This window comes from Mizuhopecten yessoensis, unplaced genomic scaffold, assembly GCF_002113885.1.
Source record: "Mizuhopecten yessoensis strain PY_sf001 unplaced genomic scaffold, ASM211388v2 scaffold11121, whole genome shotgun sequence".
Lineage (NCBI taxonomy): Eukaryota > Metazoa > Mollusca > Bivalvia > Pectinida > Pectinidae > Mizuhopecten > Mizuhopecten yessoensis.
This window is the reverse complement of record NW_018408890.1, coordinates 782-16,965: the sequence shown is the minus strand read 5'-3', so window position 1 is coordinate 16,965 and position 16,184 is coordinate 782. Positions and strand designations below refer to the sequence as shown.

The following is a 16,184-nucleotide window of genomic DNA, read 5'->3' as shown; positions in this document are numbered from 1 at the left end:
GTGTTAGATATGCAATTGTGTTCAGGTATGTAGAAAGCTTATTATAATTCTACATATATACAGTGGTAGACATACAATTGTGTTCAGATATGTAGAAAGTTAGTTATATTTCTACATATATACAGTGGTAGACATACAATTGTGTTCAGATATGTAGAAAGTTAATGGTAACTGTACTGTACAGTTACTGATTTTAAGGATGATATATTTTTGTTAATTTCATGATGAAATTACAGTGGAGTGAAAATACCTTGTGAATACTTTGCACATTTAGGAAGGGAGATAACTGTAAGTTGAGAAGGGAGATGCTGTAAGTTGAGAAGGGAGATAACTATGTTGAGAAGGTCGAAACTGTAAGTTGAGAAGGTCGATACTGTAAGTTGAGAAGGGTGAGAAGGGAGATAACTAAGTTGAAAAGGGAGATAACTGTAAGTTGAGAGGGGAGTTTACTTGAAGTTGAGAAGGGAGATGCTGTAAGTTGAGAAGGGAGATAACTGGAAGTTGAGAAGGGAGATAACTGGAAGTTGAGAAGGGAGATAACTGGATGTTGAGAAGGGAGATGCTTTATGTTGATATATTCCTGTATTATATAACATTGAATGCGTATATTTGTGTTGTTACCGATATGATATAAACAATTTGCAAGTTGACAGTTCTTGTTTCTGTTGTTTTATCTTACCTTATGCAAAGTTGACCTATTTTGAAGAATTTCTGCTCCTCAAATTTCCAACAGTTCGCTTAATATTCTCACAGAGTATAATGAAAGTCCTTTTTTCTGAGCATTTTCTTCAGGTTGGTAAGTATGGATTATGAGAAGTTCTTTTTACACAACCAATAAAATTTGATGAAAGTCCTGTTTACGTCACCATCTCAAATTTAATATGAAAGTTCCCTTTGGTCTCTAATTTTGCATGCTGATATCAGGAAAAACAAAATGGCCAACATTCTAGATTTTGAAAATTAAAATTTGTTACACTAATTCACAGAAAGAACTGGAGGGATCGTTATCAAATTTGATGACGTTAGGCTCCCCTTGTTAAAAATACCCTTGGGCCTAATGAGAACTCATCCCACATAGACAGTACTTCTAAGTATGTAAAAATTACAAAATGCATCCTGGCAAATAACATGACATTATGAGGTTGAAAAGATTTGTTCATAATATGTGGCACCAAGTATTATATTGCTGTTTTAGACACACAACGCAAATATATCATAAAATGTTCTTTATTTACCAGATTTTTTTTATATAATACAGAATACACTTGTCATCACACTGCTCAAACGTTCCGATAGCGAGAGCTACTGTTAGAAATTAAAAACAAAAACCAGCAACTCTAAATCGGCCACTTAACAACTCGTCATTGGTTTATAATATAATATGTGCGTTTGCATGATCTTTAGGCCAATGTGACTGCTGCTGTGTCCAGTCAGGAATGGTACACATGTGCATGTATACTTCTATATATTTCTGCATACATTCACATTAATTCAATTAGCACGACATGACCACTGGGTGCGACATCCAGGAATTATGACATCAGCTTTGACAGCCCGTTGGTAAAATGAATCGAGGCATCCTTTACAAATGTTTCCACGCAGAAAAGATTAGAAACTAATTTGAGTAATTATATTATCTATAGGTCATGTTGCCTTTTATGAATTTAAGTAGATATGAAAAATACTATTAACATTTTCCTGAAAAGTGAAGGATAAAGTCATCATGTTTGTAGATTATGTAACTCATGAGGAAAAACATTCAACTCGGGCAAAAGTAGCCTTCATTGGTAACCTTTTTAAAACATTTTCTCACCCTGGTTATATACATGGTTTACATTCCAAAATAATACACACACATACACTGACAATTTCTTATTTATTTAATATGAGATTTTAAAACAGAATAATGTATATCTGGAAATGTTTTCCCTTCACAAATAGGGCATTTATCCTGACAGGGTTAGTTAGTACACAGCATACCCTGAATAGTGGTTACCCTCCATGAATAGTGCATTTATCCTGACAGGGTTAGTTAGTACACAGTATACCCTGTATAGTGGTTACCCACCATAAATAGGGCATTTATCCTGACAGGGTTAGTTAGTACCCAGCATCCCCTGTATAGTGGTTCCCCGCCATAAATAGGGCATTTATCCTGACAGGGTTAGTTGGTACACAGCATACCCTGTATGGTGGTTACCCTCCATAAATAGGGCATTTATCCTGACAGGGTTAGTTGGTACACAGCATACCCTGTATGGTGGTTACCCGCCATAAATAGGGCATTTATCTTGACAGGGTTAGTTAGGACACAGCATACCCTGTATAGTGGTTACCCTCCATAAATAGGGCATCTATCCTGACAGGGTTAGTTGGTCCACAGCATCCCCTGTATGGTGGTTACCCGCTATAAATAGGGCATTTATCTTGACAGGGTTAGTTAGTACACAGCATACCCTGTATAGTGGTTACCCTCCATAAAGAGGGCATTTATCCTGACAGGGTTAGTTGGTACACAGCATACCCTGTATGGTGGTTACCCTCCATAAATAGGGCATTTATCCTGACAGGGTTAGTTAGTACACAGCGTACCCTGTATAGTGGTTACCCTCCATAAAGAGGGCATTTATCCTGACAGGGTTAGTTAGTACACAGCATCCCCTGTATAGTGGTTACCCTCCATAAATAGGACATTTATCCTGACAGGGTTAGTTAGTACACAGCGTACCCTGTATAGTGGTTACCCTCCATAAAGAGGGCATTTATCCTGACAGGGTTAGTTAGTACACAGCATCCCCTGTATAGTGGTTACCCTCCATAAAGAGGGCATGTATCCTGACAGGGTTAGTTAGTACACAGCATTCCCTGTATAGTGGTTCCCCTCCATAAAGAGGGCATTTATCCTGACAGGGTTAGTTGGTACACAGCATTCCCTGTATGGTGGTTACCCTCCATAAATAGGGCATTTATCCTGACAGGGTTAGTGAGTACACAGCATACCCTGTATAGTGGTTACACTCCATAAATAGGGCATTTATCCTGACAGGGGTAGTTAGTACACATCATACCCTGTATAGTGGTTACCCTCCATAAATAGGGCATTTATACTGACAGGGTTAGTGAGTACACAGCATACCCTGTATAGTGGTTACCCTTCATAAATAGGGCATTTATCCTGACAGGGTTAGTGAATACACAGCATACCCTGTATAGTGGTTACCCTCAATAAATAGGGCATTTATCCTGACAGGGTTAGTGAGTACACAGCATACCCTGTATAGTGGTTACATATGAAGGCCTATTCCCTGATCACACTAGATATATAGCGGATCATGATTATTTTGCTGTCACATGGTAAAAATACATGTTATTTTAACCTTTTCACCCCTAGGTAACTTGAGTAAACTCTACCATACATTCATCTGGGTGAGTCCATGATGGTCTAGAGTGGTGAAAGGGTTAACTAGTAAAAATATATTTAGCATTTTCATGAAGAAGAATGTTAAAATATTAACAGAAATGGAACAAAAATGTACAAAAATATAAATAATGGGCATACTGTTTTCAACAACAAAGATATTTTTCTGGGAAAGAATTTTCTCTTGAATTTGTTATTTTCCCTTTGGTTCATTATAAACATATTTTACAAAGTTTAAGTAAATAACACAATAAAACATCAGAACACAAGTTCTTTTGGTGGAGGTTTGGTTGGGATTTTGCCCAGAGTAAAAGTTGTAGCATTATAAGCAGCCAGCTCCTCCTTGGTGAGCTTGTCCAGTGGTGTGTACACAGTACTTTGGGTTGTGCCCCCTGGTGTATCACTAGACGGTGCAGTCACTACATTACCGGCTGTTGTTGTACCGAACGCATTGTTAGAGGCACCGAAGGGCTGAGTATGGCCAACACTTGGCCCACTTTGAGATGAAACATTGAATAAATTGGCTGCTGGAGAAGTTTTGCCAAAAGTACTACTGAATGTGGTTCCACTGGCATTCCCACTACCAAAAGGGTTAGCAGAGGCCGTACTTGGCTGTGCTGACGAGGCTCCAAAAGGGTTGGCAGTGGCCGTACTTGGCTGTGCTGACGAGGTTCCAAAGGGGTTGGCAGTGGCCGTACTTGGCTGTGCTGATGAGGCTCCAAAGGAATTTGTATTTTGAGGCTGACCTAGGAATAAATTACTTGGTGTTCCTGTACTTTGACCAAATGACATCTGACCAGCAGTACCTGAACTTTGTCCAAAAGCTCCAGCACTAGGTGCACTGAAGGCCCCTGTTGATGTTCCCCCACCAAACACTGAAGTATTCCCACCGCCGGCACCAAATGGGTTTGTGCTGCTCCTGCCGGTGGTTCCAAAACTTCCTGATCCTGAGTTACTGAACAGCGACATGGTCGAGGAGCCTGAAAGGACAAGTATTATACCTGTTGTCAAAGATTAGATGGCAGGAAGCTTCCATGGCCAAAGACAAATCAAAATTGGGAATAACATGTTTTCATTTAAGCATTGAACTGCTTTCAGTTGGCATTCATAGGCAATATGAATCCCAAATGGACAAAGGCAAATTCAATGAAGCACATGTACACTAGTGCTTCATGTTGGATTTTCCTTCTTTCCAGTTGACATTTGCATTGTCCAAGGTTTCACGAATTGAGGTGGGGCCGACACCTACACCCTTATGGGTTTTACAGGGGGGTGGAGATCTGACACCTACACCCTTATTGGTTTTACAGGGGGGTGGAGATCCGACACCTACACCCTTATGGATTTTACAGGGGGGTGGAGATCTGACACCTGCACCCTTTTGGATTTTACAGGGGGGTGTAGATCTGACACCTGCACCCTTATGGATTTCACAGGGGGGTGGAGATCTGCCACCTGCACCCTTTTGGGTTTTACAGGGGGGAGGAGATCCAACGTCCAGTCAACAGTAGATTCATAGAAGTTGAGCATCTCCCTGTTGATTGATTCTTCAAATAGAATTCACTTGTCCGGCCATAGAAGTCTACAATCCCTGATGTCTGTCTGGGACCTCGCTAGTCCGGCCATAGAAGTCTACAATTACTGATGTCTGTCTGGGAACTCGCTAGTCTGGCCATCGAAGTCTACAATCACTGATGTCTCTCTGGGAACTCGCTAGTTAGGACATAGAAGTCTACAATCCCTGATGTCTGTCTGGGAACTCGCTAATCTGGCCATAGAAGTATACAATCGCTGATGTCTGTCTGGGACCTCGCTAGTCCGGCCATAGAAGTCTACACTCGCTGATGGCTGTCTGGGAACTCGCTAATCTGGCCATAGAAGTATACAATCGCTGATGTCTGTCTGGGACCGCGCTAGTCCGGCCATAGAAGTCTTCAATCACTGATGTCTGTCTGGTAACTCGCTAGTCTGGCCAGAGAGGTATACAATCACTGATGTCGGTCTGGGAACTCGCTAGCCTGGCCATAGAAGTATACAATCGCTGATGTCTGTCTGGGAACTCGCTAATCTGGCCATAGAAGTATACAATCGCTGATGTCTGTCTGGGAACTCGCTAATCTGGCCATAGAAGTATACAATCACGGATGTCTGTCTGGGAACTCGCTAGTTAGGACATAGAAGTCTACAATCCCTGATGTCTGTCTGGGAACTCGCTAATCTGGCCATAGAAGTCTCCAATCACTGATGTCTGTCTGTGAACTCGCTAGTCTGGCCAGAGAGGTATACAATCACTGATGACTGTCTTGGAACTCGCTAGTCTGGACATAGAAGTCTACAATCACTGCTGTCTGTCTGGGAACTCGCTAATCTGGCCATAGAAGTATACAATCAATTCATAGAAGTTCAGCATCTCCCTGTTGATTGATTCTTTAAATAGAATTCATTTGTCCGGCCATAGAAGTCTTCAATCACTGATGTCTGTCTTGGAACTCGCTAGTCTGGACATAGAAGTCTACAATCCCTGATGTCTGTCTGGGACCTCGCTAGTCCGGCCATAGAAGTCTACAATAACTGATGTCTGTCTGGGACCGCGCTAGTCCGGCCATAGAAGTCTTCAATCACTGATGTCTGTCTGGGAACTCGCTAGTCTGGCCATAGAAGGAGATCCGACACCTATAGCCTTATGGGTTTTACAGGGGGGTGGAGATCCAACGTCCAGTCAACAGTAGATTCATAGAAGTTCAGCATCTCCCTGTTGATTGATTCTTTAAATAGAATTCACTTGTCCGGCCATAGAAGTCTACAATCACTGATGTCTGTCTGGGAACTCGCTAGTCCGGCCATAGAAGTCTACAATCACTGATGTCTGTCTGGGAACTCGCTAGTCCGGCCATAGAAGTATACAATCACTGATGTCTGTCTGGGAACTCGCTAGTCTGGCCATAGAAGTATACAATCACTGATGTCTGTCTGGGAACTCGCTAGTCTGGCCATAGAAGTATACAATCACTGATGTCTGTCTGGGAACTCGCTAGTCTGGCCATAGAAGTATACAATCACTGATGTCTGTCTGGGAACTCGCTAGTCTGGCCATAGAAGTATACAATCACTGATGTCTGTCTGGGAACTCGCTAGTCTGGCCATAGAAGTATACAATCACTGATGTCTGTCTGGGAACTCGCTAGTCTGGCCATAGAAGTATACAATCACTGATGTCTGTCTGGGAACTCGCTAGTCTGGCCATAGAAGTATACAATCACTGATGTCTGTCTGGGAACTCGCTAGTCTGGCCATAGAAGTATACAATCACTGATGTCTGTCTGGGAACTCGCTAGTCTGGCCATAGAAGTATACAATCACTGATGTCTGTCTGGGAACTCGCTAGTCTGGCCATAGAAGTATACAATCACTGATGTCTGTCTGGGAACTCGCTAGTCTGGCCATAGAAGTATACAATCACTGATGTCTGTCTGGGAACTCGCTAGTCTGGCCATAGAAGTATACAATCACTGATGTCTGTCTGGGAACTCGCTAGTCTGGCCATAGAAGTATACAATCACTGATGTCTGTCTGGGAACTCGCTAGTCTGGCCATAGAAGTATACAATCACTGATGTCTGTCTGGGAACTCGCTAGTCTGGCCATAGAAGTATACAATCACTGATGTCTGTCTGGGAACTCGCTAGTCTGGCCATAGAAGTATACAATCACTGATGTCTGTCTGGGAACTCGCTAGTCTGGCCATAGAAGTATACAATCACTGATGTCTGTCTGGGAACTCGCTAGTCTGGCCATAGAAGTATACAATCACTGATGTCTGTCTGGGAACTCGCTAGTCTGGCCATAGAAGTATACAATCACTGATGTCTGTCTGGGAACTCGCTAGTCTGGCCATAGAAGTATACAATCACTGATGTCTGTCTGGGAACTCGCTAGTCTGGCCATAGAAGTATACAATCACTGATGTCTGTCTGGGAACTCGCTAGTCTGGCCATAGAAGTATACAATCACTGATGTCTGTCTGGGAACTCGCTAGTCTGGCCATAGAAGTATACAATCACTGATGTCTGTCTGGGAACTCGCTAGTCTGGCCATAGAAGTATACAATCACTGATGTCTGTCTGGGAACTCGCTAGTCTGGCCATAGAAGTATACAATCACTGATGTCTGTCTGGGAACTCGCTAGTCTGGCCATAGAAGTATACAATCACTGATGTCTGTCTGGGAACTCGCTAGTCTGGCCATAGAAGTATACAATCACTGATGTCTGTCTGGGAACTCGCTAGTCTGGCCATAGAAGTATACAATCACTGATGTCTGTCTGGGAACTCGCTAGTCTGGCCATAGAAGTATACAATCACTGATGTCTGTCTGGGAACTCGCTAGTCTGGCCATAGAAGTATACAATCACTGATGTCTGTCTGGGAACTCGCTAGTCTGGCCATAGAAGTATACAATCACTGATGTCTGTCTGGGAACTCGCTAGTCTGGCCATAGAAGTATACAATCACTGATGTCTGTCTGGGAACTCGCTAGTCTGGCCATAGAAGTATACAATCACTGATGTCTGTCTGGGAACTCGCTAGTCTGGCCATAGAAGTATACAATCACTGATGTCTGTCTGGGAACTCGCTAGTCTGGCCATAGAAGTATACAATCACTGATGTCTGTCTGGGAACTCGCTAGTCTGGCCATAGAAGTATACAATCACTGATGTCTGTCTGGGAACTCGCTAGTCTGGCCATAGAAGTATACAATCACTGATGTCTGTCTGGGAACTCGCTAGTCTGGCCATAGAAGTATACAATCACTGATGTCTGTCTGGGAACTCGCTAGTCTGGCCATAGAAGTATACAATCACTGATGTCTGTCTGGGAACTCGCTAGTCTGGCCATAGAAGTATACAATCACTGATGTCTGTCTGGGAACTCGCTAGTCTGGCCATAGAAGTATACAATCACTGATGTCTGTCTGGGAACTCGCTAGTCTGGCCATAGAAGTATACAATCACTGATGTCTGTCTGGGAACTCGCTAGTCTGGCCATAGAAGTATACAATCACTGATGTCTGTCTGGGAACTCGCTAGTCTGCCTGATATACCTGCTGGTCTACATCTGATCCCGGAGGAATTAACAGGGGTATGGTGTCGGTGTCAACAGCTAAGGTGAGGGACAGAAACTATTTACCATACATGTCCACTAACTAACATGAATACTAGTATCTCATCATTGATTGTGAATCCTTGGATAATACAAGGGCAGAAATGCTCACGAAGATTGGTAAAATACGGACGGTGGTCGAGATTTCAGAACTAATATCGTTAACAGATCGACAACACCATAAGTATATGATCCATTAATTACATCAACAAAATTATTGAAATTCTCAACTTCTTTGTAAACTGTTTCAATAAGTATCTATCAACTTAAAAACAAAATGCACCTTTCTGCAAACATTTTTGAATCATTATAAGAAAAATGGAAATAATTACCTCCTCCGTCACTTGATCTAAAAAGATAAAGTATCAAAATATATTAAATCATCTTCATGTTTTAATCAGAGTGAAGTTTGGTTAACTGTCATTCAAACGATAGATCAATATATTATCTGAATTCCAAACCTTAAAGTATGAAACTATAAACTTAATATATTTCAACAATATTGTGTAAAGTAATATATAAACATGAAATATTGCACTTATAGGATTGATAATGATTCAGATGGGAAAACAACACAGTACAAGAAAATAAACAGATTATTTATTTATTTGAGTGATATTAACGGTATTACTGTTCCTACATAAAACGGGAAAATATAGAATTATTTCTATTGAAAATGGAAACATATTGTAATGCTGGGTGTAAAATAACAAGATACAAGATACAAATACAAGATACAAGAAACTTTATTTAACGTCGCATACAGGTAAACAAGGAACATACCTTCTTGAGAGCTATTATTGCGACAAACATGTAAAATAACAATAACACATTATGTTACAAGTAAAGGGAGATAATCACATATTTTAATAAAAAGCAGTAATACTTATCACAGAAAAAATAAAGTATCATATCCCAGGTTTCTAAGTGAGTGGGAGTCTCCTACCTACAAAGGCCCATGGGATATGACCCTTTTAAAAAACAAAATATATTAAAAAACAGTGTTAATATGAAAAGCAATAAATGTGATCACAGATATTTAGTATTCAGAATAAGTTAAAAAAAGACATAGTTAATAGTGAATGAATACTTGTATATCACACAAGAATTACTTAGGACTTAGTTTTAAAACACTATGAAGTGGAATATACATACAATGCTAATATAGCAAAGAATAAAAATTGACAGAATATACACTAATATAGTGTGAAATCAAATTTGTCAAGTTTGTAAAAATTCATATTTTAGAATGTATGGAATTAAAATACGAATAAGATGCTGCAAAAATATAGAATAGGATTAATACGAAATGAAATAAGACAATAATAGTATCACACAATCCAAAATGTCAGGTGGCAGAGGTAACCAGGGCACTAGGGCAATATATTGAAGTATCACTCTTAACAGATATTGAAAAGGCAGATGGGGCCATCCCAGGAATGGACCAGCCTCCTGAATTCTTTGAAGTTTTCAACTTCAAAGAAGTCATTTGGGAGACTGTATAAACCTTAAAGCTCTTTCTTGTATCTTTTCTAACTTTCTGACAATCTTTGTGGAACAAAAGTGCCAGGCTAAATTAAAGGACAGTAGTTAAAATTTGAAACAATAAAAAAAATATAAATTACAAGTCTACCTTGTTTGGTTAAAAAACGCCAAATTCGCTTTAAAATGGACAATTGCCTTGAGGCTTTCCTACAAATTTCAGAGATATGAGCTTCAAAGTTTAAAAATGAATCAAAATTCACACCTAAAAATTTGACATCACTGTCAAGAACAATATCTGTTTCGCCAATACTAAAAGACTGTATAGCATCTACTGAACGTTCCCCTATACAAATGGCCTGGAATTTATCAGGGTTTGCTTTCATCTGGGTTAATTTATACCAGTCTATTAAATGTTGACAGTCATTTTCAGTATAATGTTTTAAAACATCTGGGTCTTTATTTGAATCAGTGACAGTGTTGTCGTCTGGATATATAATTTACAGGGTTTCACATATGAAAACATATTATTTACAAATACATTAAAAAGCAAGGGTCCTAAAACAGAACCCTGGGGTACCCCCTTCAGCACTTCCAGCCAGTCACCGCATTTGGAGCCAATTTTTACCCGCTGCTTCCTACTGCTCAGGTAGCTGGACATCAGGTTAACTGAGGCTTTGATCAGGCCATAGGCCTCCATCTTCCCGACCAACAAGTTGTGAGGAAGACAGTCAAAAGCCTTGGAGAGGTTTTTCTTTTATAGGAGCATGTTTATCAATAATGTCAGTGATAAGTTTTTCATGGGCCCAATAAATATCATCAACATCATCAAAAGCAAAAGTTGCGTGGAAAGGAATTTTACTTATATCATCACAGAAAGTTTTTTCATCAAAATGTTCAAAACACCTGAATTTCCTCTTTTCTTTCACAACTGGTTTACATTTCACTTTAAAAACAGTCCCAATCATATGATGCCAGTCACTAATACCACAGTTAAAAGCAAAAGTATTAAATAAACAAGAGGCCCATGGGCCTTAACGGTCACCCGAGTCCTACAGTATGTATTTTTGTTGTTGAGAATATGTACCAATTTGAGTAAAAAATAGTTAAGTATAACGTTAACTTAAGTTTGTCAGGACCATGAGCTGATCATTCCTAGACCAAGTTTCAGTTAGATCGGCCTATTAGAACTTGTTTTTAAGTTTGAAATGGTTATTTTCAAAATAGTGGCCATGGCAGCCAAGTTGTATTTCTGATTGACCTGAAAAATAACAAAACTTTGTCAGGACCATGAGTCGATCATTCCTACAATGTTTCAGTTCAATCGACCCAGCAGAATTTGACTTTAAGTTTGAAATTGTTTTTCAAAATGGCAGCCATGTCAGCCATATTGGATTTCTGATCGACCCGAAAAATAACAACACTTTGTCAGGACCATGAGTCGATCATTCCTACAAAGTTTCAGTTCAATCAGCCCAGCAGAACTTGACTTTAACTTTGAAATAGTTTTTCAAAATGGCGGCCATTGCGGCCGTATTGGATTTCTGATCGACCCAAAAAAAAAGCAACACTTTGTCATGACCATGAGTCGATCATTCCTACAAAGTTTCAGTTAAAAAGATGTACTGTTGCTTAAAATGACATCAACAGATGAGGGCTGCGAGTTTGTCATAAAACGTGTTGGAGATTTAATTGTGTTTTTCATATCAAAGATGTCACAAATTTTAGATAATATATTGTCTTTTACGTTCATGTCAATATACAACCAAAACAGTACAGTAGCGTGATGGTCCCGTATTCTATATTCAGTGGTTCAGTACATAAAAGCACACGCTTTCATACAGGTGTAAAAGATGTGGATTAATTAGGTTGCCTTACAAGCGTAAGCTGTAGGGAATTTCCCTTTAGCTCAGCGGTAGAGCAATGGGCTGGAGAGCCAAGGGTCGCGGGTTCGAGACCCAGCGACGGCACTATCTTTATCACAGTTTCTCGTCCTATTACACAGGCCCTAACTATAATTTTTCATATACGGGAACTGCGTTACCGGAGATATGTGTGTGTTCTGGTTGGTCGTCAGTCAGAGAGAGAGACGAAACTTCACATACATGTCAGAATACCTGTAGTTATTGACCAATCAGAGAAGAGAAGCCAGAGTACATTTTCGGTTGAGTGCACCCGATCAGAAATGCTCGATCACTATGACTGTGTAGAATACTATTTTTTTTTTTTTACTAAGCTGTGTTAAAAATGTACAATAATAAACAGTACAATAACTTGCAAAAGAAATTTGTACCGAATTTCAGAATTAGCAATCATTCAAAATTACAGAAAACAAACACTCAGAAAGTCTATTTATAACTCAGGCTCTGGGTTAAATTGCCACGTGTCAACTNAGTACAATAACTTGCAAAAGAAATTTGTACCGAATTTCAGAATTAGCAATCATTCAAAATTACAGAAAACAAACACTCAGAAAGTCTATTTATAACTCAGGCTCTGGGTTAAATTGCCACGTGTCAACTGTCTTTGACTTCACGGTGCCGTCCTGACGATATCTTGTGTATTCCCGCGTTAACGTAACCACACATCCATTCACATCCTGAACAGTTGACACCACAGGCATGGTGGGAAAAGTCGGAAGAATAGGCTCTCTGACATGTTCATCCGAATCCTCGTCACTGCTGGACGGCCGTAGCGACAATCTAGAAGATGGCCAATCCGGGGGTTTCCTGACAGACTCTTTCTCAGGAGTAACATGAGTTGGAATGTCGGTGTTTCCCTCCACATATCTCTTCTTCCAATGAGCTTTTCTCATATGGCACATCGAATGCTGCGGATTTCCATGATTCATTTTCTCGTGCCATTTCAGGTTGAGTGAAGTCGTGAAGTAATCTCCACAGCTCTTGCACTTAAAACCACCCTCAGTATTCGAATGTCCTTGTTTCGCCTTGAGAGGTAACCTGGGCCATGGTCTAGACCACACCACCCTACAATATATAAGGTTGAACGGGATGATTAGTAGGGTATACATAAAAATCTTTCAAATGGGTGGGTCTTTCCAGTTTCTTTCTATGCGACGTTCATTCAAATTGAATTTGTGTACTGTTCTTGCCGGGAGCAAATCTTCCGAATCTTGATTGTCCGATTCCACCGGCTCCTCGGGATCCAGATCGTGTGTATCATTCAAACCTGGCATGGATTCCTAGCAGCATGCAGTCCCGTCAGCAGGTTTCAACCGATTATAATGAAAGACTTAAGATTTTCCAGGAACCGGATGAGGTTTTACCATATATGTACCTTGAGAAAGTTGATCGACGGGCTACCAGAACTTCTGAACTTCTTTCTTATCTGGAACGAACACATAAAGCCAATCCCCCTTTTGAAATGAAATTTTTTTGTCAATTTTTGTCGTAATACTTCTGTAAAGCTGATGCTTACGCTTAAAAGTATTTTGCGAACTCATGAACAGAGTTCAGCTTGTCTTTAACGTCTCTAGCATATTAGTTTGGGGAAGATTTTTCTGTGGGAAGCTTGAACATAACATCCTCAGGGAAATGGACCTCACAACCTAAGTCAGATAAGGAGTACACCCGGTGCTTTCCTTAATACCAGCCCAGTACGCCATCACCACAGAGGGCAAATACTCGTACCGTGCATCTTGGTTGTGGTCATCAATGAACACACCGGGCATTTGTATCAATGTCTTGTTTAATCTCTTGACATGGCAGTCAGATTGCGGATGGAACAGTGTTGTTCTAGTCTTCTCTATTCCCAGTAGCACACAGATTTCTTGCATGACCTTGGACTCAAAGTTTCTGTCCTGGTCGGAGTGAAATTGGTAAGGAACTCCATACCAACAAACGAATTTCTGTACAATTTCCTGAGCCGCTGTTGTAGCTTTTTGATTGGGTATAGGATATGCTTCCATCCACTTTGTAAAGCAGTCGGTGACAACCAAAATATACTTGTTACCAGTTGTATTGTTGGCAGTGGACCTAGTTTATCTGCAGCTACTCGCTCCATCGGGCCTCTGCTTAAGTGAATCTGCATCGGAGCCTTTCAATTTGGAATCGGGATTCTTCTTTGTGGCACAAACCGGACAAGAAGCAATCCATTTCGCAATGTCTGATGCCAGGCCTTTCCAGAAGCATTGCTGTCTCACTTTTTGTACTGTCTTCTTATACCCCAGGTGGCCAGCTGTCTTGAAGTCATGGAGTTCCCGCAGAATCGTTTTCCTGAGTAAGAATGGGATGATGTAGAGATTGTGGTGATCGGATCCATCGCCGCTATCCTATCTGCGGAAGAGCATCCCATCTTGTATGGTTATATATATATATGTTCCCATTGCACAATGTAACTCTTGAGCTCCGGTGATCTTTGGGATATCTCTCCGAAACTTGGACGACTCCCTTCTACTACTTGCATCTTGCGATTCCTTCCTGTGCTGGTTTTGGTGTTTGCAATCTTCCCCTTTCATATACGCTTTTCCTCTGGTGTAACGGAGCATAGGACTGCAGAAGGATATAATGGAGCAAATCTTTCAGGATTCTATTATGGTATTTTTATCAATTCCTTCAAACTCTTTCCTAATTTGAATCCGTTGCTGTCTCTCGATCCGCTCAAGCGGAGTGGGTAAGGTAAACTGGCTTTTCAGTTTCTGAGGTGATACTTTTGATTCAGGAATTTCTGTACAAGTCGCTGATCCGACTTCCGGTAAGCAATGTTTATCTGCGGATTTCGACTGTTCTTGACTCTCACGATCCGGTACCTGATCTTTGATCCGTAGTTTGATCCGGCGCTTGTGTTCTGGTCGATCATCAGTCAGAGAGAGAGAGCCACTTACCGGACAGAATACCTGTAGCTATTGACCAATCAGAGAACAGGAGCCCGAGTACATTTACGGTTGAGTGCACCCGATCAGAAATGTCCGATCACTGTGTAGAATTCAAAGAAGTGCTGAAAATGTCCATTGATAAGCAGAGGGTTACAATATTCCCATTTTCCCTTCATTTTGAGAAAATAAAGCACTTCCTTGTATGGGGCAGCAGTTTGTATTTGGCTGTAAAACTAGGTAAAAAATATCACTGTGTTTAGCAATACATCTGTCAATCAACTTACCTGTTTTTCTTGTTTCTATATTCCTCAATCAACGACATCTGCCAAATAGAAAATACCAGATTTGTAAGCCACAGACAAACTTAATACTTTCTGAAAACGTGCACATCAATTGTCATTTAAGGATGGTTCAGAATTTAATTTCAAAACAATTTAGAAATTGGGGATCAGAAAGGGGCAGGCCTGCTTTCAAAATATTGGGGAAAAAATCACAAGTGCTGACTACCTATGATAATGATTATGCATACAAACTTTTAATTAAATATTGGTGTAGATTGGAAATAGAAGTACATGTATATTGTACCAAGGTACTGTAAACTAAATTTTCCTAAACAGAAAAAGGGACATAATTCAGAATAAATTGCAAGATCATACCTATGAATTGTTAGCACAAGGTTTATATCAGTCGAGAAATTAAGTAGGAATACTATAGACAAAATCCATGTCAGGATATCAGAAAAGGGCCATAACTCTCATAAAAAAGCGAAACCCAAATATTAGTCGTAGGTAAACAAGTTCAGACGTGAGTTGACTTCATCAGCAGGGTTTCATGGACAAGATTGTGTCTACAGACAGATAGACTAGTAACAGGTTCTAGTAGATATATATACACGACTTTTGTGAAGGGTATAACAATGTCATAGTAAAACCACAGATTTAAACTATCGTGTATCAAGTCTAGATTATCACCCAGATTACTACAGTGGCCTAATAATATAGGCCTGTTAAATGCCATGCACAGAATTTAACCCAACTTCAAACTTAGTCTTTGTCTAGTAAAAATATGAATGCATCGTAATGACTTCATTAGAATCTCAGGTCATATAAGAGTTTATTATTTTGCGGGAACCATGGACCATTCTAAGTATGCTGTGTTATAGTTCATCTAGCACAACCAGTGAATGTTTTTGTGTGACATTTTGATCAGACAAACACCAGTGATGCGTTGGGGACAATCTTACCACTGTCAAAGATCTTGTATAACAACACTGTATAGCGGATATATTTCGC

At 40.2% G+C, this 16,184-nt stretch overlaps 1 protein-coding gene across 1 annotated transcript; it reads right to left on the bottom strand.

Moving 5' to 3' along the window:
* Positions 1 to 3,513: 3,513 nt before the first annotated feature.
* LOC110466154 (nuclear pore complex protein NUP98A-like) lies at positions 3,514 to 15,209 on the bottom strand. The gene is made up of 3 exons (XM_021522500.1): positions 15,177 to 15,209; positions 8,909 to 8,925; positions 3,514 to 4,398 (listed from the first exon to the last, which is right to left on the bottom strand). The coding sequence occupies exon 3, from the start codon at positions 4,385 to 4,387 to the stop codon at positions 3,677 to 3,679; it is 711 nt and encodes a 236-aa protein (XP_021378175.1). The 5' UTR covers positions 4,388 to 4,398; positions 8,909 to 8,925; positions 15,177 to 15,209; the 3' UTR covers positions 3,514 to 3,676.
* Positions 15,210 to 16,184: the final 975 nt, after the last annotated feature.

What these genes read in the sequence shown, in the direction of transcription:
- LOC110466154 (XM_021522500.1), bottom strand. Translation starts at nt 4,387, where the DNA reads ATGTCGCTGTTCAGTAACTCAGGATCAGGAAGTTTTGGAACCACCGGC.